This window comes from Nannobrachium achirus (genome assembly GCF_963921795.1).
Source record: "Nannobrachium achirus genome assembly, chromosome: 22".
Taxonomy (NCBI): domain Eukaryota; kingdom Metazoa; phylum Chordata; class Actinopteri; order Myctophiformes; family Myctophidae; genus Nannobrachium; species Nannobrachium achirus.
The window spans coordinates 10,909,194-10,935,481 of NC_137829.1; the positions used below are offsets into that span (position 1 = coordinate 10,909,194).

A 26,288-nucleotide genomic window follows, 5' to 3' on the forward strand; every position below is an offset into this window, starting at 1 on the left:
GGTCTATGGTCTGTTCTCACAAGCAAAAGTAGCAATGCCGTCTGTCTGCAGTTTTTGTAAACAACATTGACAACGAATCAGAGTTTACTTGACAACCAACCAGCCAATCACACAATGGCCGCTCCTCTGGAATATGGGATCTGAACTATACTACTCTTGTTTTCATTGGCACGTTCGATCAGCAGCTTGGTCTAGGATTGGTTCAGATAGGTACGCTTAAATTGCAACTCGGTGTTACCAAGCGGGTGGGTATTTCACAACAATAATAATAATAAGTATTATTATTATATTAATTGCTTGAGAGGTTTAATGGGTTTTTTATTATTATGTGTGTGTTTTTTTTATTCCTATCTTAAAATGTAATTTCACTGTGAGACACACACACACACACACACACACACACACACACACACACACACACACACACACACACACACACACACACGCCAAAGCACAAGTGTACACGATACAATACAATCATCACTGTACAAGTGAAAGCACATTTTTCATGTATCAAGGTTACATCCATGCTGGCTGGGATAGTCTTTAATCACACACACATCAATGCATTTGCAGAGATGCTGTGCCCAGCCCCAGCCAGGACCCAAGCTCCGCTTGTCGATCGGCTATTTTCAATTATTAATGATATATTATATTTTATTAATGAAATTTCATAGATGCGTTTGTTTTTTGTTTAGGAAAAATATATTTTGGGGGGGAGGGGGACAACTTTTTCATTCTATTTTTTACAAGAAAAGAAATTTGAATTTTTACTCAAGTCGTGACCGTCCGTGACCCACACATCAGTACATCAACGAGCTAGAATGCTGCTACACTGAGCTATAAAGCGAGCGCACCTAACCTTTGCCAACACGCATTATCGCGTTGTTTACGCTGTTGGGGTCTGGGGCGCTGCGTTATTGGCTACAGCCGAACTGCTGTCTGCAATGCAAGACAAGCCACAGAGCAGAGTAGAGCAGAGCAGAGCAGCAGGCTAGGCTAGCAGAGCAGAGCAGAGATAGATAGATAATACAGCTAACAACATCACACATACATCATAAACTCAGGCGCTGAGGACAGCAGAGGGTGAAGGGGGTTGGCAGTGCCAGCTATGCCACCGTTCAATGTTGTAGCTCGTTAATTTGTGCCCCACCAACACTCAGGGGTTCTTCTCGATGGCAAGACGGCGATAATAATAATAATAAGCGACATTCAGGAGGAAGAAGGGTTGGCTTCTTGCAATTTCAATGTTATTGTTTAAAAGCTGCGTTCTTTCACAATGACCTGCAGTGGCAATCTGGTGTGGGATGTAAACAAGCGTTCAATTGGATACAACGACCCGAATATCTTCAGGACCAACTATTTGGGTAAGAATAAAATCAAGCCTTTGTAAAGCTCGCGCTATGGCTTACAAAAGGAACGCTCCTACATCAAGCAGCCTGTATCTATACTACACTACACAGTCACTGTTCGTGTTAGACCTGTACTAACAAAAACACTGACTTTGGTCAGTGTTGTTTTAGTGTTCTTGGTAGCATACATGATGATGACATCAGTCAAATCTGATTCTGGTCTAATTTCTATTTGTACATTAATCAGAGTTATCGAAGGATAATTGAGCCACTGAGGATTTTACTGTTTTTTTATGTAAAAAGCTGTAAATTGTCTTATTCATCATGGGTATCTTATTCTTAATGTTTTTTTAGATTCGAGAATCAGAACGTATGTACCCCAGTGCAAGTGCCTCCTCCAAGGTTCCCAGATATTGTGGGATGCGATTTATAATGGTTCCTCATAATTGTACTGTGCTAAAATGACATTTATATGTCCAGGTTCAAAGTTTCCATTAGATGGTCTGCTCTGAGGCATAGAGTGCAGAATATACTTATGAGAGAGGTTCAACTGTAGCACATCTGTGTGTTTTGAAAGGGATATGTTGTCTATTTGTAATCCAGGATTAGCTTCCCTTGATATGACCGTAATGTTTTTATTTATTTATTTGAGAATCAGATCGTATGAAGTAAGAAACCTTTTCAGATACCCCAATGCCTCCCCCAAAGTTGCAAGATATGTGGGAGGGATTTATAATTGAGCATAATCCTTTTTTACATGTGCAAAAGAGTTCCTATCAGATGGTCTGTATGTGAAGGATAGAGGGCATAATATTTAATCTATGAGAGGTTCAACTATCGTGTTTTGAAAAGGGATTGTCTATTTGTAATTCAAGATCAACTTAACTTGTGGCACAGTGGTAAAGAGCCTGTCCACCACCACAGAGGTTGTGGGTTCGATTCTTTCGTGGTGTATCCGGCTTTGTCGAGCATCTATATGAACACAACGGGCGGGGAGGGTGATATTTGTCACTGCACGTATTCCTACTGGTTGGGGGTTATCTGTCAGCAGGGAGTTTTGGGTGGGAGGAGTAGGATGAAGGCTCTACATCTTTTCGGTGGGGGCTCCTCACTGGCAGGTGAGTCAGTAGGATAACACAGAAATAAATGTTTGTGGGAGGAATACATTGGGTTAATGGTGATTCAGATAAAATAAAAAAAACTAAGCCTGCCAAATCTCCCTGGGTTGTGTGGCACAGTGATATGACACTTGTCTGTCCCACTGACAGATGGACAGAATATTGCCCAAAAAACACACATTTTATGTCAAATGTTATTTTGGTTAAATAAATTGCTATTTGAATGAAAATGTGAAAGTCTGTTGAGGTGGGGTAGTTGACACATGGATTTAGCTTGCGCTGTATTTAACTTGACTTGATGTGGTGGTTAGAGCTGTCATTGTCTTTGGACCAGGGAACAGCAGACTCACCCATGTGTCAGGCCTGTTATTGTACAGTATGTATTATTTGGCTCATTGGAGGGTTGGGGCATCAAGGAAGGATCTATGTTAAATCTCAACGTAGTCGTAGACTAGGCAATATTGGGCAAGTTTAGTTGAATAAACGTTCCTTTTTGCCCCACATCCGGTCCATCACTTCCTCTTGAACGAATTAGATCTGTCAGGAACTTGTTGTGACTTTTGCACAGGCTTATGAAAACGTGAAATTGCCACTCAAGTGGGGGTTTTAATGGTGATGGAGCCTGCAGAGAACTGTTCAATAACACAACGTAAACGTTGGCATAATGTACAGAAATAAAACTGATGGATCCTTCTCACTGTAAGAAACTTTTGAATCCTTCCGAAATCATAGTAACAGAATATTCTGGGCCTACATTTTTGGGAATCACATTATCCTATAGGTGATAAGAGAGAACAAAATAATATGCTAAACAACATATATGTGCAGGAGATTATATAATAAGGTTATTACTTGGCCTAACCAGTATACTGTCATCACATTTCAGCTTTTTATCTCCGTCTCCAAGTTTGATACTATGTCATTTTTGTTTTTGCAATGCAGTATTAGCACTGCAGGAATCAAGTGGCCATGTTTTGAATAAATTGTTCTATTTGCATACTGAGAGCAGCCCTTGTGCTAGCCTCCATTTTCTGCTGTTGATTGTGTGTAATCTTGTATTTTGCAAAAAAATTACAGCTAGAATAACAAATGTGCATTTTTTTAGATGCATTGACCAGGGAAGTTGAGTCTAATAAAATAAGCTATATATACTGTAGCCATTCGGCTTACTTTGGTTGTATAATCATCCTGTACAGGTTGGTTGACATGCTACAGTATGAGGCTATGAGCTTGCTTCTTGAATTAAGGGACAAATATGTTGGCATATAAAAATGAAGGCATATCCATGAGTCTTTAACAAGTACTGTAATAATTTGCGTACTCTACACGATTCATTTCTTCTCTTTAAGATATCATCAGTATGGCTAAAAACTACACAGACATCCTTGTGATTTGACATTTTCCTTTTCATTAATATGACATGATGTTTCGAAGACCGGAAACACATTGACACAATTCTTTAGCCTAATCCAACCTCTTTCTGTGCATTTATAATTAATTATAGTTAATCTATGAGCATGAAATTGTTAGCATATAGCATTTTGTTTGTTCTTCTTTACCTTGATGGTGCCAGCAGATGTGTGAGAGGTTTCCTCCAGATGAATAATACATTACTTGCAACGGAAACTCTGAATGCAAATGTTTAATGTGACATTTAATCCCACCCCACACTCCCCATGCACGAAATAAACGAAAATGAAAAAACACACCAGTGCGAAGTGAGTGGTGCTCACTGCTCACTCGCATGGTATCAAACACGACACACATGCATATCTCCTTGTATGGGCCGTTCTGTCCATGACATCAGCTGTGGTGTACCGTGTTGTCGGTGTCTTTCTATGATGTTCGTCTCATGTGACGTTAGTCTTGTGCTCAACTGCTCATACATAGAGACCTACACACAAAGGCAAACGTAGGAGTGGTTAGCACCGCTCAAAAATAAGTAGTGTAGTGTGGAGACGATTGATGATTGCATTTCCTCCTCTCTTACAGGTAGGAAAGAATTTGTCCAGCGACTTAAACTCGAAGCAACGCTGAATGTACATGATGGCTGTGTAAGTGCCTCTTTGTTGTGTTATTTATGCATTTTATGTCTGTCTGTGTCCTCCCCTGATGTTTTGTTAGAGAACACTGCATCACGTCACCTTCCCCTATCTCTCTCTGTGCCAGTCTTGGTGTGAAATCCTGGTTCTGACACAGAGTAGAGCAACAGGATGAGCCAAGGTTGTTGATACCTCATGAGAAACCTGAGGCTGACATTCGGCCACAAGCCCTGTCACGGAACTACCCAGGCAATCACTCCCTCCACACATTAGCCACAGCATGGAAGTCCCAGGGGAGGTTCAGTCCAGCAGTTCATTTATCTCAGTCAGAGCTACAGTTGAAAGTGATTTGAAAGCCTAATTTACACTTTGATGCAGAACGGTGTCAATCACCATAAATAATGGATTTTCAAGCAAAAAAAGCTTTTAAACTTGTAAACATGCTACATGTTTAGATACATCTGGCATTTTTAGACTAGAGGCAGGGTTCCCACAGTCATGAAATTCCTGGAAATATTTTGAAATTAGAAAAATATTTTTCCAGTACTGGAAAAGTTTTGGAATTCATCAAGGGTCCTGGAAGGTCCTGGAAAATTGTTTTTGGTAATTGATTTTGTTAACTCATTTACTTCTACCATAAATCGACTTTGAGGGTTCCCTGCCATGATTTTCTTACATTTTGACGTGGGCACGTACGTGTCCATTGTGCACGATCCGCACGCACTCCCCGGCCCGTTCGCAGTTTGCACACTTTATTTTTTCTCTACACTGCCTGTCTTTGGGCTTTGCACATATGAGTAAGAGACTCGTTATTGTGCTGAATTATTGTTATATAGTCCTGGAAATTGAGTTACATTTTCTGGAAAAGTTTTGGAAAGGTTTTGGAAATTCATTGGTAAAAATGTGTAGGAACCGGAGGTGAGGTTCAATGTTATGACTTGTTTAGTCTGACCAATTTGTTCTTGCTGTAGTCTTTTCCATATCTATTTATTTTATTAAACTGCTCAGGCGGTTCAAGATGATATTTATTAGCTGATATAAACAGGAAGTATTAGAGGAAGATGAGTACTTTAAAGCATGCTATGACCAGAACTGTTCTAGCTCAAACTGTTATTGGACTGTGCATTGTGACATCCTTTACTGTAGTAAAACTAACTGGTGGACTAATCCATGTGATGTAAAGTTGTAGCATTCTTAAGAAGAAAGGCAGAGAACAGGCTTTATTATTCCATTATGAACAGGGACTATTCATTATGGAGTTTTATTTATAGTTATTAATTAATAAAACACCATGGTTCTGAAGGGGTCAACCAACAGCTTTTGTCTGTATGACCCCCATCCCACAGTATTTTGCCAAAATATGAAGTTGTTGTCCAAATTTGGCAGTGAATGACATCATATTGATGATGTCATACTCTGTCAGACTCAGTAGTACTGACAGTACTGCTGACTCACTACTATGTTATTAGACCCTGAGGCTGTATTGTTTTAAAGGCATAAGGACAACATAGTGCCTGCTAGCTTATTTTAAAAGATTTGTTTTGGGGCTTTTATGATAGGATAGTAGACTGAGAGGAAATGGGGAGAGACAAGCAGAGAGATGGGGAGTGACAAGCAGCAAAGGTCATTGGGAACGGGACTCGAACCCTCGACACGCTGTCAGGCATCAGAGCCTATGTGGTATGCGCCTGGACCACTAGGCCAGCGGGCACCCCCAGTGCCTGCTAGCTTGACTAAAATATGCAGCATGTGTCTGATGGTAACCTATAACAACAGATTCTGAGCATCAGATGGTGTCTGCTGTCTACCTGATATAAAAACCTGACAAAGAATGTGGAGTTGTGTAGTCAGTGCACGCATGTGAGACATTACTGCATACAGTACAGTATTTGAAATATGATCACCGCCAGCTGAGCAGTGACAAAAGGAGAGGATGTTCCCCCTGTCTTTCCTATCCTCTGGGGTAGACAACCTCTTTATATCAGGGGCAAAGTTGTCTTTCACTTTCAAACGTGTTACATAGTACTCCACCACATTTGGATTACCGCATCCTCTCCCCGTCTGTCTGTGTGTTACTGTGATCACCAAAAGAAGTCTGGGTTTCCGAGGCTACTGTGTCTGTGACTTTGAGAGAAGGAGAGAGATGGATGCTTCATAATATTTCCTCACTTTCTTTCACCGGGTGTTGTTGGTGCAGTTTCTCAAGACATTTAGCAGACCTGTTGAAATGCAACAGGACACAAAGTGTACAGTCAGGTCTTTTAAACTCTCCAGCGCTTTAGTAAACAGAAAATACATTGTCAGGTCAGGATACCAATTTGATCCAACCTGGAGAGAAGACTCATACAGGAGAAACAATTTAAATTGGAAGTGATGAAACAAGAAAATAAGCAGACGCAGTGGAACTGGAACACTATAAAATAGAAGGAGATAAATGATCTTACTGTGCTTCCCCCCCCCAAAAAAAAATAAAATAAATTGCTTACATGCACCCCTTTAAATTGAGGAGGTCAACTGTCAAGGAGGTGTTAATGAAATATTGATCTGTAGGGAAGACGGGTAATGCAAAAAGTGAAACTATTTTGGTATTATGCAGTATTTTAATAATTTTTTGCTTTAGTTATTTAAATTGGTTTCAGTGTGAATGTACAATACATATTTCAATGCTTTGTATATTGTATACCTTTTGCACACAGGTCAACACAATATCCTGGAACGACACAGGGGAATACATCCTGTCGGGTTCAGATGACACCTTCCTGGTCATCACCAACCCATATAATAGAAAGGTAAAGGTGATCTCTGTATTAAGACACAAAACTGAAGCAAGTCCTACTTACTTGAACTTGAAAAATTGTCCGTCGTGCATCCTTTTCTCAACAAGGTTAAATAAAGTTCAACAAGGACCAAAAACAGCAGCCCCCTCCACATGTGCACACATTCGCAGAACCACTTTGTGCTGCCGACCAACATTATTGAATTGACCTATTTGCTCTAAGCTCTGATTCCTTCGCTGCTCCTCAGGTTAAGAAGTCCATACGGTCGGGTCATCGTGCGAACATTTTCAGTGCAAAGTTCATGCCCCACACCAACGACCAGGAGATCATCTCCTGCTCGGGGGATGGCATCATCTACTACACCCACACAGAGAAGAGCCATGAGTTCAACAGACAATGCCAGTTCACCTGCCACTATGGAACTGCATACGAGGTACCGGACAACGGAAAATTCTCATCAATCTTTTTAAGAACCCAACTAGTGGCCTACTTCGACTAAATTAAGACTGTGGAAAAATAGGCCTCTGCTTTATGGTAGTGTGTTTCTCTCTGCTGTTACCTGTGTTGCCCTTCACCATTGCTTTTTAATGCTTTTCTCTTTTTCCTGGGCAGATTATGACAGTACCAAATGACCCCTACACATTTCTGTCATGCGGGGAGGACGGCACAGTCCGATGGTTTGACCTTCGCACGAAGATTAGTTGCACTAAAGAAGACTGCAAAGACGTACGGAGTCAACCATAATACCACTTTCTTTTCTGTGGGAGCAGAAGGCACACTGCCAAAATCTGCACGCTCCTGAAAAGCGTATACATTTATTATTCTACTGTATTTTATCCCTAAAAAAATGTCTTGCTTGTGGTTGGATTTTGTATGTAATGGAATTGTGCTTTACTTGCTTCTCTGTCCTCTTAATGGAGAGACTCTGGTGTTAAAAAGGGAGAGATCATTTTCTTGGTCTGACGCCCATCTGCATCAACTGGAGATGCTGTGTGTGTGTGTGTGTGTGTGTGTGTGTGTGTGTGTGTGTGTGTGTGTGTGTGTGTGTGTGTGTGTGTGTGTGTGTGTGTGTGTGTGTGTGTGTGTGTGTGTGTGTGTGTGTGTGTGTGTGTGTGTGTGTGCATGCGCAATCACATTTTCTTCTTCACTCCTAGGGATGTTGCATCCTTTCTTATTTCATTTATTGGATGCTCGATGTCAGTAGCTGTGAGCTACATAATATAAGAGGCTTCTATGGTCATCTGTACACTGTTCAAATGAACAAGTAACAGCACTCGAAGGCAATCAGTGATTTAATCTCATGGAAGACGTACTCTGCCCTCTAGTCTTTTGTGTTTTTGGCTCATACAGTATCAATAGTGACGTTTCATGACCCTTTTCCATATTTGAATCCTGGTGTTCATTTTGATTTCAGGACATACTGATAAACTGTCGAAGGGCAGCGACTTCTATTTCCATTTCTCCACTGATGCCCTACTACTTGGCTGTGGGCTGCTCAGACAGCTCAGTGCGCATCTACGACAGACGCATGCTGGGCACCAGAGCTACGGGTAAAACTGCACCACACACACACACACACACACACACACACTGTATGCAGTTCTGTTGTCTTCATACTGCATGTAATATTGTAGGATTTAATTTGATCTTGATGTGATTGTGATCTTGTCCGTCTTTCTTATCTTTCCTCCTCGTATTTACAGACAGAAAGAAATGGGCAATAAGAAAAAATTGTTGGTTGATTGTGTTATTATGAGCCACGCTCATGGGGTTTCCAAGTGGAATGATTACTGTCTGATCTGTGGATGTTCTCTTGGTCTCCTGAATAGACTTGTTTTGTATATTCAGGAAACTGTAGCCAGTCTACTACTCCACAAGGCCACTAGGCCGTTTTTATTTTAAGATTTTCAACCGTCGTCTGAAAAAATGGATATGTAAGTTTGCATTGACTGAATACAAGTTAAAACTCTCTTCCTACAAGGTAACTACATGGGCCGCGGGACGACGGGGATGTGTGTGAGGTTCGTTCCCGCCCACCTGTCCAACAAGTCGTGCCGAGTGACGTCCCTGTGCTACAGCGGAGATGGTCAGGAGGTGCTGGTCAGTTACTCCTCTGACTACATCTACCTGTTTGATCCCAAAGACGACCAGGCGAGAGAGCTGAAGAGCCCCTCCGAAGAGCGGAGGGAGGAGGTGAGGCTGTTTTGAATAAATGTCTTGGGCGCTCAGAGCAGGTCGGTGGTGATACCCTGTTCAGCACATTTCCTTTCTGTCATTCTGTCTCAAACAGGCTACAAACAATCTTTGCTGACTGTATGATTCAACCTTTCAGCTTGTATTTGTGACGTGATGTCTGCTCTTCTATATGATATAGTATACCTTGCTATATGGTACATAATAGTAGATATACATATCTGTATACACTTGCTTGGGACTGTAACACAACACTGCATGTAGAGGCTTTAATCAGATAATATCTCACCCTCTCTGCTCATGGGATGTGTATTGTAAACAAGATGAGACTTTGTTTTGGCCAGCCGGGTGTGCTAAGTGCTCTGCAGACATCGCTGCTAATACCATTGTGTTGGCTGAAGCAGGTAGGTAGAGGACTAAAATTACCCTGAAAAGCCAGGACAAGATGACTGAGAATGAGAAGAGAGAGGAACAGAGACAAGGGAATATACAAAAGGATTAATTTCTCTGCAGTGAATAGAAAGTAACCAGTTAAGTACAGTAGAAGCTGGAATCCATATTATGAAATGTTTTTTTTGTGACCAAACACCCCACACCATGAATGCATTTGCATGACAAATAGACGATTACGGTTCTGCATAATTTATATCATATTTGCACCATCACATATTTGGGGTCATTGTTGTACCCGTTGGTTAACCCAGGTTGGAAGTCCGAGGTTCAGATAATGAGATCTTTCTCTTGATGTGCATCTCCCGGTCTGTAAAAGAAAGACGTGTACATGTACAGTACAGTATGTACCTGTAGAGGTATTTCATCTAGAATATGAATTTAGTCGTTTTAGTCAGGAGTTTGAGTGTGGGGGTGGTGGTGGCGTGGGGGGGGGCTTGTTTGCTTCACGTGCGCGCGAACAAAATGTGCTGGATCATGGTGCCAAGCACTTCCACTGGCTGGTGGTGTGTTCAGCTGTGTCTGCATTCAACCACCACACACATTCCATTCCAAATACAGCGGCCGACGCAGGCGCTTCACTGCCATGCGACAGAAATAGCCCCTGGCCGAAGTGGACAGGCCTGCCAAGGAGAGTCTCATTACCCCATCTCTCTTTACTCCACTTGACCCCATGTCGCTCTCCTCTGTCCAACCTGTGGCTCCACTTGTACTTTACTGTTACCTCCTTTTCAGTCTGACTCTCCTGTCATATCTAACCTAATGTCTTAATGTCCTGCCTGTCCTCCTCCTTGCAGCACCTGTCCTCCCATAACCAGACCTTTACCACATTCTCCTGTGTAGACTGTAGACCCCCCACCCCCATCTCTGGCTCTCAGCCTGTTGTTCTGCAGAGAGGCAAATTGAGTGGATGGAAAAATAAGGAAGACCTCGGTCATGTTGCTAGAAAGGGGGGTGAGGGTCATTAAAAAGGATAGTGACTGACATGCAGTGTTTTGCTTTGGCAGATGGGTTATTTTTAACTGTGTTTTGACTGACAGTTTTCTAATCTGTGTGTGTGTGCGTGCATGTGTGTGTTTGTGTGTGTGTGCATGCTTGCGTGTGTTTACGTCCACAGCTGAGGCAGCCCCCGGTGAAGCGTCTTCGTTTGCGAGGGGACTGGTCTGACACCGGGCCCAGAGCTCGTCCTGAGAGCGAGAGAGAGAGAGATGGTGAGAGGTCTTTTGAATCACACTCACAGCAGACACGCATGACACGCACAAATCTCCCGAATAGCAGTGGCCAAAAATACTGTTCCTCCTGAGTTGTGTATCTATCAACATGTGTTGTTGAATGTTCTGTATCTGTCTGTTTTCATCAATGAGGGCTCAATATCCAGGTTTGGAGTTTGGCCAGTGAATTTGAAATAAGCCAATCTACAGGGATGCCATTAGCCTTTGCAAAAAGAAATTAATGCACACACTAGCACATACAGTATTAGGGCTATGAAGAGAAGTAGTGGGATATTTTGAAGAATCCAGTTTATAACAGAGGCTGCCAATAGCTTCAGTCTTCATGCCACCCTGGAAGGATGCTGTTATGTCCCGTGTGAAGCCCTTTCCCACTAGACATGCTGCACACAGCTCCTCTTAGATTCACTACGCTGGTGCTTGAAAGGAGGGAGCATGCAGATCATTGGACGTAAGAGAAACTAGACACACATGAAGCAAAACATTATGGGTGCAGGCCAGGGGCCCTTAAGATGGTCCACTTAAGTTGCTCAGGAGAAGGAGCACAAAATAGGGGACTGCGACATTGGCTCAGTGTCATCTCATTCATTTGTTCTTCTCAGAAACAGAAACATCCTTGAAAAAATTCACAATTCACAAAGTTAATGGCATGAGAATGCAATACCTTATCATATTAGTTGTACTTCATGATGACCAAAATTTTCATGCTAGCATTAATAGCACACTGGAGCAATGCTTGTATTTAGTTTGAGCAGAGTCTGATCTTAAATCACTGTGTCCACACTTGTGTAGGAGAGCAGAGTCCCAATGTGTCTCTGATGCAAAGAATGTCGGACATGCTGTCTCGCTGGTTTGAGGAAGCCAGTGAAGCTCAGGGCAGCAGAGGAACCAGGCCACAGACACGACCCAGGGGTGAGATGCATCAAACACCACGTCAGAATGATGCGACTCGAGCTTTGCCGCCGATGCTGAGACAGAACAATGAAAGCTCTTAAGCATCCATTTGTGTCGTTTCGTCTTCGCCTACAGGAACGGCTCTCCGTCCAGAGGGGACCTCCGCTGCCCCGGCTCCCCCCGTGCAGACCTCTGCTCAGGGCCCCAGCCCCCCTCCAGTGAGACACACTGCCGTGGAACCGGAAGCGTGTGGGAGCCCCGCTGCCTCCGTCGCCATGCCCAAATCACCCTCCTCCTCCTCCTCAGGGTCATCATCTATCGTCTCAGCACCTCCCCATCCAGCTCCTTCCAGCTCCTCGTCAGTGGAGAGCTCGGCCACCTCCTCCTCGCCTCCCACCTCCTCCCCGGACCTGGAGCAGAGGAGTCGAGCTGACACTGCTGGGACTCCCTTGCCAACGCAAACGCCCACACCCACACCCACCTCAGACCCCACACTGTCCGGTAAGAGTTTCGTCCTCTCGCAGGGTTCTCCTGGTTCCTCACCTGGGCACGTAAATAAAAAAAAAGTACAGTCCCAGAAATTCAGTGCCCACCCTCCCAGTCCAGCAGAGTAATCTCTGCCTCTCATTTGTATAATTTGTTGCGCCGAGTCTCAGTGGTGTGTATGTGTGTGTTGGAGCCACTCCAATCAAGCGGCAGCATCATCTCACTCTTATCTTTTCCTCAGCATACTATTTGCTTCATTTCCTTCCTTTTTTGCCTCTGTTGTCGCTCTATCCTTCCCCTCCTCTCCCAGTATTCCTGCTCCTGCATTCACTCTTCCTCTTTCCCTCTGCCTCTTTGTCAGAGTACGGCCCTCATCGGCTGCCGGTAAGTTTAGTGTGTAGGCGCTTGCAGAGGTTGCTGCTGCTGACCGACCCTCCAGGACAGGGTGAGCAGACAGCCTCTTCTTCTACTGCAGCCAATGAGAGACAGTCACAAAGAGCTGCCACTGCTGCTGCTGTTGCTGCTGCTGCCACAGCCACTGCTGAGAGGCCCCCCCGTACAGGTTTCCTGCCCCACAATTGCACACCTGCCCACCTTTCATAGCTGTTGTTTGCCTGGCCTCTCCTTAGGGGTGGGCGATATGGTGATAAATAACGATACAATGTCTCCACGATATGCCTTTTCAGAGATATCATATGTATCGTGATACAATGAGGGAAAATCCTGTATCCTTAATACAGAGATTCATTGCAGAATTCATTTAAACCTTCATTTTGGTCTAAATCAGTAGTTGGCAAGGTATCCCCTTAATGAAACCAATATCCCCTATGGACGCTTAAGGGTCCATTTGGTTTCATTTGTATACTGTTACTTTCTTGTAAGGGTCAATTTAGACCTCCCAAAAGGAACCCAGAGAGTCAATGGATCCCACTTTGCGGACCACTGATCTAAATGGTTTGTTACTCCTGTCCATGGTTGTACTGTGAAAATGTACATGAAAATTAACCATAAAAACCAACATGAAAAAGAACCGTGATAAGATTGTGTATCGTGATACTGCTTGGAAAAATATTGTGATATTGTATTTTTCCAAATCGCCCACCCCTACCTCTCCTCAACTCACAGCCCCGTCCCATCCCGCTCCTCACCACTACTAGGCATGGCAGTGTTGTCTCTTTACACAAAGTGTGCCCTAAAACTAGGAGGAAGTGGCTTGGCATAGTTGTGACAAAGTTAAGATAATCCCCACCGACACCCATTCACAAAATCATGCACCCCCCCCCCCCCCCCCCCCAAAAAAAAGTGTGCTGTGTATCCATTCTGTTCTGTATCCATCAACAGATACTGCCCACATGAATTTGTACAGGTCCATTTGTTGGCATTTGTACACTCTCTGAGATAAATGAACACTGAGGATATACTATGTAGCTGTGATGTTTTCCCCGTTTTGCTGTGATGTTCAGTCCTCAATTCCTGATTTCTCCCATTTAATCAATCACTCCACTTGCTGCTTGAGTTCCATAGTTCCCGTTTGGAGTGGCAACAGCCAACATGGAGCATTGCTTTGGCATCCCCACAGCTTGTGTGGTTGTGTTCTGTGTTTGAAAGTGCAGTTGAATGTACAATGCTCAAGTCTCACCATGACTAGAAAACATTATCAGTGACACAACCCATAACCAGATAGTATTTCTCTAACAGGGGAAACCAACACTCTTGCTCTATTAATCCATTATACTTCTGATATCTGGATGTTTGTGTGGTTGTCATGTGCACTCTGTTGTAATACAGTCGCCATATTGCACTTTGTACTACAGGCCTTATGCACTGATTCTAGCAGCATGAAACAATTTTCCATGTTGTTTACTTGTTGTTGTTTTGTTTGTTTTTATCTGTTGGGTTCTAGCATGTGAATCCTCAAAATTTGGTGGAATGAAAAATAAGGGTGTCGATCTCCATTCCGACATGTCGCCACTCCGAAATTGACTTCTTATTGTCGGAGTGGCGACACTTCCATAGGGGTTACGTTTAGGGTAAGGGTTAGAGATAGGGTTAGTGTCGGAAAGGAGACATGTCGGAGTGGCGGGGTGTAACCAAAAATAAAAAGGCAGAACACGCTAATTGGATATTCAATACATTAATGTACATCCATCACCTATCACATGGCCATTCACTTTTCTTAGCTTGTAAAGTATGTCCAGGATGTTAATTAAGTGATGTCCTGTACAAGTTCCATTTACAGTCGTACTTACTTACATAGCTTACAGGCAGGAGATACGTAAGGGATAATGAATGGCTCCGCGGTGAATGACGACAGATAACTGACCGACGGACTGATAACTCCCCGAGGCGCAGCCGAGGGGAGTTATCAGTCCGAAGGGAAGTTATCTGTCGTCATTCACCAAGGAGCCATTCATTATCCCGCTTATTACCCGGCTACTAAATAAAAGTAATAATTTGACTCAAAACTAAAAACAAAAAGTATTTCCTTGTTTACAGACGGCTGGAAGTGTTCCACAAGTGTTGCGCTGGGCGTCCTCCCAGCGCGACACGGTCGCCTTGGAAAACAAGGAAGTGCTGATTAGATAGAATCCATTTTCTGATACTACGTCCTCTATTTCTCGCTTAAAATATTTTTAAAAACATTCTTGAGATCAACGTTTAGTTGTAAATGTCGCTGTGTGGTTGTTTACATGGCTGACATGTTGGCTACAGCACAAGGTTCACGCAGTGCAACTTGACTGCAGCAGGTGCTCTGAGTCTTTGATTAGGCAGCGGTCTGTTATAGAGCGGAGCGGTCTGTTATCGGGTGATAACAGACCTCTGATTTCAGCGCTCGACCAATCAGAATCAAGAATCCAAACAGGCCGGGTAATAAAGAGAGGTGGTTATATGGTTATTCTTTTTGTGAATATTTCTCTTTCGGCTCTCAGGCAGACCTCTGTCACATTGTTTCTATAAAGATAAGCTCCTGTGAGTTTGTCATGGGTGTAATGACGTCCTAAATTTATAGTGAATATTAATTACCGTAATTGCTGGACTATAAGCCGCACCTGAATATAAGCCGCACCAGCTAAATTTAGAACAAAAAATAAATGTTTACATAATATAAGCCGCACCTGACTATAAGCCGCAGGTGTCCTTCCTGCTTCCCGCTAGAGCACCCTGGTGGCCGTTAGCTGTAAAAATCTATATATAAATCCTTGTTAAAGACCATTGTAAAACGAACTAATGGCCATTAGCTGTAAAAATCTCTATATAAGCTGCACCTGTGTATAAGCCGCAGGGTTCAAAACATGGGAAAAAAGCCGCGGCTTATAGTCCGGCAATTACGGGTACACTGAAGCTCAACTGTTATTTTCACAGTATTACTAGGTCTGGTTTTGATTGATTGAATACTTTATAAGCAAGTTTGGGAAAACAGTAGGGCAGTACAGTTACAAAAGCTATGCTAAAAGGAGAACACAAAAAGCCCCGGGGGACTTGTTTCCACTGTGGTCCTTCGTACTAGATTCATCATCAAGACATACAATACATTACATATCGGCTAGATATATTTACAGAAAAACGGGAGGTGGGGGCGAGGGGCAGAGGATGCTACTCCCGCAGGGCTCCTGCCGTGGAGCTCGCTGAGCGAGTGAGTTATGCCCTTTCTTTGCCCAATTCGATGGCTTCATGCTTGGCCTTGACGTGTACATGAATTTGAACTCTAGTCTACCCTGTATATGTGCCCTGACTGTGTGCCCCCTATGGTTTGAACTCGCTGCCCGATGTTTAGTCAGTCTCATTTGTGTTCCAGATTCCCCCTCATCTGTGGTAAACAAACAGCTGGGATCCATGACTCTTGATGAGCAGCAGGGTGCGTTTTCTCTCTCCCTGCCTCTTGCTTTCTCTTCTCTTCTGCCCTCCTCAACCCCAGTCTAGGGATGGGACCATATGAAAATGTCACGATTAGTGGGGCAAAAATGTATTGCGATCACGGGTGTCGCACCAAATTCTGGGCCCTGGGTAGAAGGATTCACTCACATTTTGTGCTTTAACTATTGAAAAATAGAAGATATACAAGCGCACAGTGTGCCGAAACATACAAAGCTTGTATGTTTGCTATTTTTGAAAAGTCGTGAAAATGTGTGCAACGGACACCCATCTCAAAATATTTACTTCCAGGGACCCCCCAGAAGCAAAATTTGAGTTACAAATGTTTGCTTAAAAAATACATATATTCAAAAATTTGCACACATTTTCACGACTTTTCAAAAATATTTACAAGCTCGCAGCGCAGCACTCTGTGCTTGTATATCTGCTATTTTTCAGTAGCGAAAGTACAAAATAATTTAGGCCCCTCCACCTTGGTCCCTAGTAACCTTTCCCCCCCTTGTGATGCCCCTGATTGCTATTAATGATATTATTGCGATAATCAAAATATTATGCTTAAAACTTAAAAATGCCATTACGTTTTAACCACTAGAATCCCCAGAATCCCTAGACTTGGAAGAACGTCCAGGGACCCCCCAGCAGCAAAATTTGAGTTACAAATGTTTGCTTAAAAAATACATATATTCAAAGATTTGCACACATTTTAACGACTTTTCAAAATATTTACAAGCTCGCAGTGCAGCACTCTGTGCTTGTATATCTGCTATTTTTCAGTAGCGAAAGTATAAAATAATTTAGGCCCCTCCACCTTGGTCCCTAGTAACCTTTCCCCCCCTTGTGATGCCCCTGATTGCTATTAATGATATTATTGCGATAATCAAAATATTATGCTTAAAACTTAAAAATGCCATTACGTTTTAACCACTAGAATCCCCAGAATCCCTAGACTTGGAAGAACGTTCGGCAAAAATAGACGATCTACAACGATCTGCGCTTATCGTCCCATCCCTACCATAGTCTCACGTAGCCAGACTTTCAGAGATCTCTGCCCACTGATTGGTAGGCGGAGCTAGGTGAAGATATCCAATCGTCTGGCTATGCAAGACCTCTGCCCTCTCACACATGACCCTCCAGCCCTTTCTCCCATCATTTTCCACTCCCTCGCTTTGTTGCTATCCACCACTACTTTCCCGCTGCCCCTGCCCCTTCTCTATGTCTCCACGTGTGATGCAGCTTTTGCATTTGCATGAGACAATCTCCCTCTCCCTCAGTAATGTACATGTGTGGATAGATAGATTCTGCCTATCTGATCCAGCTCATGCACTCCTGTTCATGCACTCCTGTTTGCCCTTTGGGAACACAACATCGGAGAATCTCCCATCTCCTTTGATTTTCCCATGTTGGTCAGTGGACTGGATGATATCATTTTGTCTTTCGAAGGCTAATTTATACTTTGTTTTAAACCACCCCGGTCAAGGAAATCGCATTTCATTTATCAAATGAAATGCGATTTCCATGACCGGGGTGGTTTATCAAGCTGCGACTGCATCGCTTCCTGAACAATAACTGATTTCAGTTATTTTCCACAAGCAACATGTTGGTACAAATTATACATTGGGCTTAGTGTAATGTTCCCTCTTAACTCACTGAACGCCATAAACGACCTTTACGTCTTTGATCTGTAGTGCCATAAACGCACTTTACATCTTTTTAATTAATCAAAAGTTTTATCTTTCATACCATAATTGTAATTTAAAAGAAATCGCTCTAGAAGTTAGCCTCCGTGACCGGAGCGCCACGACCGATTTGACTGTAGTACCGGTGAACACAGTCCGACGGGAAAACCGGTATAACCGGACATTGGTTCCGGCCGTTTTAATGTTAATCTTAAAACGTTCGTTTATACACTTTCAGCTTTATACAACTATAAGTCCTCAAAAAACTCGAAAAAATAACGCGGTTCTAACCGTGCCATCCATTCGGCGATCAGAGCCCTTGATAGCGATCGCCAGGGCTCTGAAGTGTTATAGCATGTTAGCAAAAAGGCCTAGCCAAAATGTAAACAACTAGGCCCGGACCAAAAAAAAAATGGACGTGTCTCTTCCTTCTTCTATTTGTCCATCAGATAGTAGGAGACCACCACCTGGTGGTTTTCAAAGGCCATTGCACTCTAGAGAACACACAGGCCCAATGACAGCATAAACATATGATGATGATCAAGACATCTTACACATGTTCTATTGAAGCCCAAATCTAATGGTAGGATATATATATATAATAGGGATGGTCCAATCAGGTTTTTTAGAACCGATCACCGAGCACCGATCACAAAAGTTTGATCACCCGATACCGATCAATCACCGATCCGATCAAGTTATTATTTATATATTATTTATATTTTCTAAATGTTAATGTTTTAACTTTAATTAATTAATTCACTCATGAATTCATTTATATATTTGCCTTATAGTTATTTACCAGCATTACTATGTATTTATTATCATAGCAGTAACTAATTATTCCTTCAGCACTGTGGAAATCAATACCCCAAAATGGCCTCAAGTGGGCATACTGAACGGCTGGTTGATCGGATGCACCGATCGGATCGGATCGGTGAATTTACCTTTTGATAAACCACCGATTTCGGCCCGATCCGATCCATTGCGGATTGATCGGTAACATCTCTAATATATAAATATACATTTTTTCCTTTGTAAGAGGGGTAGTGTGGCTTTCGATAGAAGCATAGATTTATATATGTAATTTAAGTACAAAATATGATTTTGGCCCCCATAAAAAGGTAAAATTAAACAAAATGGATGGCATCAGTTTTGTAGATTTTTAATAAAGGGTGGCATTCAGTGAGTTTTAAGGGCTTGAATTTGTGTGTTTCTGCCCCGTCCTTTTCTGTGTTGCTATTGATAATTGATACCATTGTCGTCTTTATAGTGTGTGTGTGTGTGTGTGTGTGTGTGTGTGTGTGTACACATTATACCCAACCTGCCAGCAGTGATGCATGTGCCCATGTGTTGTGGTGTTGTGGTAGTCTGCTGGGGGATTCATGAAACAGAAGTCCACATGCCTAAACAAACAAGCCTATTGGGAGAGTCATTGAGACATGTACATTTGTCAGTTTACTGTATTCTCTGGATATTTTTGGCCAGCTGATCGTGACTTATCCTCAATTCACACTGCTTCTCTTTCTCCTCTCTGTCTTTGTTTGCCTTTTCCAGGAGGCTCAGATGCTGTCTGTTCATGCCCTGTTGAAACGGAGCCTGCACCTACCAGTGAGTCAGTGGCTTCCAGCAGCAGCATCACCGCCACCACCTCTACTACTGGGAGTAGCAGTGGCCGAACCAGTGCAGCAGAACCAGTCCTGAGCCTGCACTACAGTTCTGAAGGAACCACCACCAGTACCATCAAGCTGGACTTCACAGATGAGTGGTGAGACTGTCTTCTCGTAAAAACTAAAAAACTAAATGCATTTCAAGTTGTGGGGAAATCCATCAGATCATTTAAGCTTTTCCACACTTATTCTCACTCCATTTGAGAATAGATTTAGTTCTCAGGGGGACTATTTTCTTTTGTTTTCTTCTTTCAGGAGTAGCAGAACGTCGAGCTCGAGAGGCAGCGTAGGGCCCAGACCATCTGGCTCTGTACAGAACAAAGAGTGCCTGTCAGGACAGAGCTCCACATCGCAGCAAGGTGACAAACACAGCCAATCATATAGAAACTAATTGTGGTGATGATGCTTTGATGAAACACAGTAAAATCCTTAGTGTTCATTTAATGAGTGTAAACATGGAGAAAATGAGACCTGAAAAGCCTGATTTATACTTGGTTGAGCATCATGCGCTGCCACGCATTGTGAGCTTGTAGATCTGCTATTTTCACTGCTAGACAAAAGCACACAACTAAGTATGATTCAGGCGTAAGTGTATTCCTGTTCATGACTCACCCTCGCCTTGCCTTCCCTGCTGGTATTCCAGTTTCAGCTGTGTCGGAACCCTCACCCCAGAGCAGGCCTGCTCCCCGTACAGAGCCAGCGTGTGAGGCTTCCTCCTCCAGCACACAGGGCAGTCTGTCTGCCCCAGCCCCAGCAGAGGACTCCCCTGAGGCGGGTGGCACGACCTCTTCCCCCGCGGAGAGAAGCCAGCCGGAGGGTATGGAGGACACTTCAGGTGGGTGCAGGAGAGAGGAGCCCGTGGGAGAGGAAGGCCCGGCGGGACAGGAGGGAGCAGGGGGGCAGGGGCAGCCGGCACGGAGCAACCAGGACTCTGATGACAGTGACGATGATCCAATACTTATCCCTTCTTCGAGGTACAGAGGACAGGGGCAGAGGTATGAACCAATACATACTGTACCTTAACTCATTCTGTGCCAATGACTGCTTATGACGGTTTTTTTCCAATAGCCCTGTGTGCCAATGACGGCTTATGACGGTTTTTGTGTTTTTTACATAGAAAAAAAAAAAAAAAAAAAACATTTTTTTTTTTTCTAAAGATGTCAAAATGACCTGAGATCAGAGAGATGCTTTTCTCTGTTTGTGTGTTCGCTCCCTCGTTTAGCTGATTGAGAAAATGTGTGTTCATGTGCGTCCATTCTAGTGGATGGACACTTTTTTTCATTCAAACAGCTCTATCTCTGGAACCATTTGTCCGATTGCCAAAATTCTTTTTGCCACTGAATCACAACAACTGTGTCTGTTTCTGTGGGGAAAAAATATATAAAAAAAAAATCTTTTTTTTTCATTGCATAGTAAAGAAAAACATACAAAATCTCGGCACAGCTACCTTGGAGCCATTTTGGCATCTGGCACAGAATGAGTTTTAACCAACGGCGTATAATTAATTAGTGTACATGTACACTGTATTCACTGGTATCTGGTAAGCGAGAAAAAGCGTGCACACTTATTTTTACTAGATTCAAATATCACTCTCCCTTTGCATGCTATTTCAAGGTGTGGCATTATGTTTTCTTTTATGGATGCCTTGCCATTGATTATTCTACTGTACATATAGACTTAATTCCAGGGGATCTGCAGTAGGAGATAGAATGATCAGGTAAAATATTTGTACTGACAATTAAAGCATCTAACCTGCAACGTGTGTGGCATCAAGTTAAAAAAAAAGAAAAAAAATCTAGGTGGAAAAAGTGATTTGACATTTTTCACCATTACGTTTATGGTTTTTGTTTTGTAAAGTTTGGCCAATGTGCTTGCAAATGATTAACAAACATGGCTAACTATAGCGTTAAAGCATGCCTTGCATGTTTATACTGTCCACCACCTCCTGTTGCTTCATTACTACATCACTTAAACACACTAGAGGGAGCCAAAGATTTAAGACAAATTATGACAGCCAGAGTATGAGGCTGGAAAATGTCCAGAACTATCCATCCTGGGTTCACACACACATGCACTTGCTCAAAGGTTAGAGCACGGGGTCAACAGCAGTTTAGTGCCCCGGGCTTGCACACTTGCTTTTGGTGGTTCAGTGTTTTTGGTGGGCATCTAGGATGATTGTGACATTTGCAGTTGGTACAGAAGATCGCACAACCAGAGTGTGATCTTATATACATAATATAGTTATAATACAGCCTCTTTACCTCCTGGCTAGCTGCATTTTGTGTATACTGAATGTCCTAGAAAATGTTGAATTAATATGGATGAGTAGGTGGTATCACAAGACTATCCATGTTATTCTTCAGTAATTTAGTGGTGATTGAGCAAACCGTTCCTTGAATGCATTAAGGCTGCTTTCTGGCTTGGAGTTGTTTTTACTGAAGTTATTTTGGTATAATAGAACATCACTAGCATGATCAGCGGAGATAATTGAACATTCTTTTTGAATGATAGAGCATTGAGTGATGGCATGGGGTCAATTGAAGCATGGATTGATTGATTGATTGAGTTACCTTGTGTTTCATAGGCGTTCAGCGGCCGCCCGTATTCAGGAGCTGTTTCGTAGGAGGAAGGAGAGAAGGGAGATGGAAGAGAGCGAGACCCAGAATATCAGGAGACCCTTGGTTAAAATGGTTTACAAGGGGCACCGGAACTCCAGGACAATGGTTAGTTCTAATTAATCATACGCAATCGCATTGAATTTGACAAATTCATAAGCATTGCTGTAACTTGGAAATTATTGTGTTTGTTGTATTTGTATTGTAGATCAAGGAGTCCTGTTTTTGGGGCAACAACTTTGTCATGAGTGGTTCAGACTGTGGCCACATCTTCATCTGGGATCGACACTCTGGAGAACACCTCATGTTGCTTGAGGCTGACAACCATGTGGTGAACTGCCTACAGCCACACCCCTACGACCCCAGTGAGTTAATCTAGTCTGTGTATGCTGAACATGATGTTATTTCACATCATTGCTGCTAATGTATACCATTGGTCCATTTGTGTTTTTGTGTGGGTTTCTGTGTTCATGCTCATTCTCTGATCTTTTTCCAGTTCTGGCCTCATCAGGGATAGACTATGATATCAAGATCTGGTCTCCTCTGGAACAGTCAGCGTCGTTCAACAGACTTCTTGCTTCTGAGGTATGAATGTCAACAGAATTGGTGAAAACATATAGAGAAAAAAACAACAACAACAACACAGATGTCACAAACAAATTCGAAATGTGAGTAGCGTGTGTTTCAGGGGGCCCTGGTGGATTATTTCAAGGGCTCCATGAATCTGAATATTTGTATTTTTTATTGATTATTTACATGGTAAATGGTGCATTACATTAACCCTTAATGCACACATTCATACACGGATGGTGGAGGAAACCATGCAAGGCATCAACCTGCTCATCTGGAACAGTTACGGGTTCATTGTGTTGCTCAAGGATACCTTCAATTCCCTAGTGGCCACTCTACCACCTGTTAAGAGCACATAAATATAACTCCTAAATATGGTTAGTCCTTTTTGCAGTTGACTCCGGTTCGAATCTGACAAGAGGCTCTTTGCTGGATGTCATCCCTTCTCTCTCTCTCACTGTCACAATTAGAAATAAAGCAATGCTGAAAGAAAGAAGTCTTAAAATAACCACATGTAGACTGTAGAGGCGTCCAGGTGGTGTAGATGTAGAACATCCTCGATTCCTCCACCACAGAGGCTGTGTTCAATTCCCAGCTGTACAAGGCACAGCAAGGAATCATGTCCTTGACGCTGCACCAGCGACCCCTGCTGGTTGGTCTGGTTGCCTAATCAGCAGGGAGGGTAATGTGGAGGAGATGGCATGAACCTATGCATGCCTTATGCTTTCCTCGTGAAACTCCTCACTGTCACATGTAAAACCGCTCTAGGCTGACTCCACGTGTATCGGAGGAGGCACACTGGAAATCTGCAGCCTCCCCAGGCCAACAGTTGGCAGTGACAGAGACCGCTGTAGACATGGGAAATCTGCTGTGGCTAAAAGGGGGAAACTGCCAAGGAACTGCTTGATGATTCCTCCATCTTTCACCTAATCAAGGAACCAAACTAGGAGTTATCCTATGCTTCTAAAAATGCTGCCTAATGAGGAAGCTTCCTTCCAAATGAGACGGGGGCCCTTTCTTTCTGACGTTTCTACTGTCGGGGCAGAATCTCATCCTTGCCATCGTTGTACTTGGAAAGAAAGGAATGAGAGAATTATTTAAGAGTACTATTGTCAAATGCACACTCTCACCCCCGCTCTCACTCTTTCTGCAGCCTTCTCTTATACCTTCCTTCTCTTCCCAGGTAATAACTCGGAACGAGCTGATGCTAGAGGAAACCAGGAACACTATCACAGTCCCAGCCTCATTCATGCTTCGAATGCTGGCCTCCCTCAACCATATCAGAACAGGTACACAATGCCTGGTTATTTACTGAGATTCTGATAAAGAAATTATTAGTAACTATGCATGCCATCAGTAAGCCCCTCAATGCTTTGGGCTTGGCTCAACGCTTCTATTGATTTTCATTTAACCGAGCACAGCAGTAACATTTCTATGCGCCTGCAAGTTGTGATGCCTTTGGCCTGCTTGTTTTTGTTGTGGTCTCTCTTAACATGTGCCCATTTGCTCCTTTTAGATCGGTTGGAGGGTGATCGCTCTGAGGGTTCTGGCCAGGAGAATGAGGATGAGCAATAGCCAGCTGATTGTTTGAACACCGTTTTTCTTTTGCTTTCAAGCACTTGAGATTTGTATAAGTATACTGTAGAATACTTCCTTATGAGAATTAGTTGAATTTGTAGTCTCCTCTCTTGTTTTTTAAGATGACTTTCTTACTGATGTTTCTGTATGAGAAAAATACATCTGAGAAAATGTGTGTGAATGCAAAGGGCAAGTAAATATATATATACGATATATATATATATATATACTAAGAGAGTGAGGGAACTATGGTGTCTGGTGTGTTAAGATGTTAAGTGCAATATTATTTTGTCAGGAGAAAGTGAGCTTTGATCAGTGTTATGTGTGAAATTTCTTATTTGTAGCACAAGTAAAGACCTGAAATGTTTATGTACTGCACTTGCAGTTACGCATGTAAACAAGATTTTTGATTTAAGTAAACCATACTCAAAGTATGCTTTAACTCTTTTTGTTGAAACAAATCTGTGCTTCTCATCCCCAAAGGGTTCAATCAAACTAATCTTTTAAAAACTTGCAAGAAAAATATAAATCTGATACAACTCAAGAGACGTTATTGTCAGGTCAGGATTACCCAGAAGTTGTGTAACTGACCCCTCAAGCAAATAAGATGGCAAATTATTTCCACAAATAAAGAACAATCTGATCTTTGCACAGTGATTCTAATGTTTCAGGACTTTTGAGTGATTCTGGCACTCCATACTTGAGTGTTTGGGCGCCACTTAAGAGAGGAACAGGGATCTGTCACGCATGCATTGTAGGACAGGTGGTCGTCGTTTTGGTAGCCATTAACAGTGTGGAAAGTAATTAAGGCCATGTACTCGAGTACTAATACTAAAATACAATGTTTAAGTATTTTACTTTTACTGGAGTAAAAGCCTATTTTCAAAACATGAATGGGAAATACCTGCATGACTTTTTTACTTTTGGTATATTTTAATGACAATACTTTTGTACTTTTACTTGTAAACACAGGATGGCCTTCATTTACACTCACCTCACCCTGTCGTCCACACTACAAAACTAAAATTAGGGAAATGAAGCTATTCATACCATTCCAATAAATCTTGGAATAAATACGACTTCGTGCAATTGTTTATGTAAAAACATTTATAGCTTTTTCATACAAAAAATACAAAACTTAAATGCAAAATTTGCTTTAAGATGTTATAGTGGAAATCAAATGTTTAATACCATACTGACGTACCGTGTCCTCTTACAATATAGTACCAAATGCAAACATACAACTTGTGAGGTAAGACTAAAACACCAGAACTGGTCAACAATATCCACAGTCATAATTTGTGCGGTCATCCGCTACTTGAGTAAAAACTAATATTCAGTGTTTAAAATGATCAGTCTATTAATACACTGAGGAAACCAAACATACAAAAGGATCCCTCTACTAATATTCCTTATTACCAGTTTACAGGGCTTCAGCCTAGACTAGTGTTAAACTGAATTTACAAGATAAGCGCAAAGCTACATTTTTTACTTCGTTACTTTCATTTTTGTTTTAAATCCATGCCTACTCAAAAGATGTTTAGAGGAATTGTAGTCTTAACTGCTTAAAACATACAGTATATACTTCCCAGGGGTCTATACTTTGTCCCCTCCTTTTTTCCCCCTCTGCACCAAATCCTGTGGCAAAAAGTCCATATCTACAAGCTCACGAACATCGCAATGTGATGCATGGTGTGCTTGTGCTTGCAGAATGTTCCCCTATTATGACATGCCCAGGATAGGGAGGCTAGGGTTCAAGTGGTTA

General features: G+C 42.5%; 1 protein-coding gene across 2 annotated transcripts; it reads left to right on the forward strand.

The window, feature by feature from the left end:
* Positions 1 to 975: 975 nt before the first annotated feature.
* dcaf6 (ddb1 and cul4 associated factor 6) lies at positions 976 to 25,138 on the forward strand. Of its 2 annotated transcripts, XM_080753213.1 has the most exons (19): positions 976 to 1,367; positions 4,463 to 4,524; positions 7,209 to 7,301; positions 7,537 to 7,722; positions 7,902 to 8,015; positions 8,704 to 8,839; positions 9,271 to 9,482; positions 11,050 to 11,143; positions 11,954 to 12,073; positions 12,191 to 12,556; positions 16,338 to 16,397; positions 19,648 to 19,858; positions 20,016 to 20,119; positions 20,404 to 20,755; positions 22,345 to 22,483; positions 22,584 to 22,740; positions 22,872 to 22,960; positions 24,129 to 24,234; positions 24,462 to 25,138. In XM_080753213.1, exons 1-19 carry the CDS (start codon positions 1,280 to 1,282, stop codon positions 24,518 to 24,520), a joined length of 2,748 nt encoding a protein of 915 aa, XP_080609339.1. In that variant the 5' UTR covers positions 976 to 1,279; the 3' UTR covers positions 24,521 to 25,138. The 2 variants fall into 2 exon arrangements, with proteins under 2 accessions (XP_080609339.1, XP_080609340.1); XM_080753214.1 differs by lacking the exon at positions 16,338 to 16,397.
* Positions 25,139 to 26,288: the final 1,150 nt, after the last annotated feature.

Coding starts and splice junctions, on each gene's coding strand:
- dcaf6 (XM_080753213.1), top strand. CDS start 1,280: ATGACCTGCAGTGGCAATCTGGTGTGGGATGTAAACAAGCGTTCAATT. Junction 7,723..7,901: donor ACTATGGAACTGCATACGAG/GTACCGGACAAC, acceptor TTTCCTGGGCAG/ATTATGACAGTACCAAATGA. Junction 20,756..22,344: donor TACAGAGGACAGGGGCAGAG/GTATGAACCAAT, acceptor TGTGTTTCATAG/GCGTTCAGCGGCCGCCCGTA.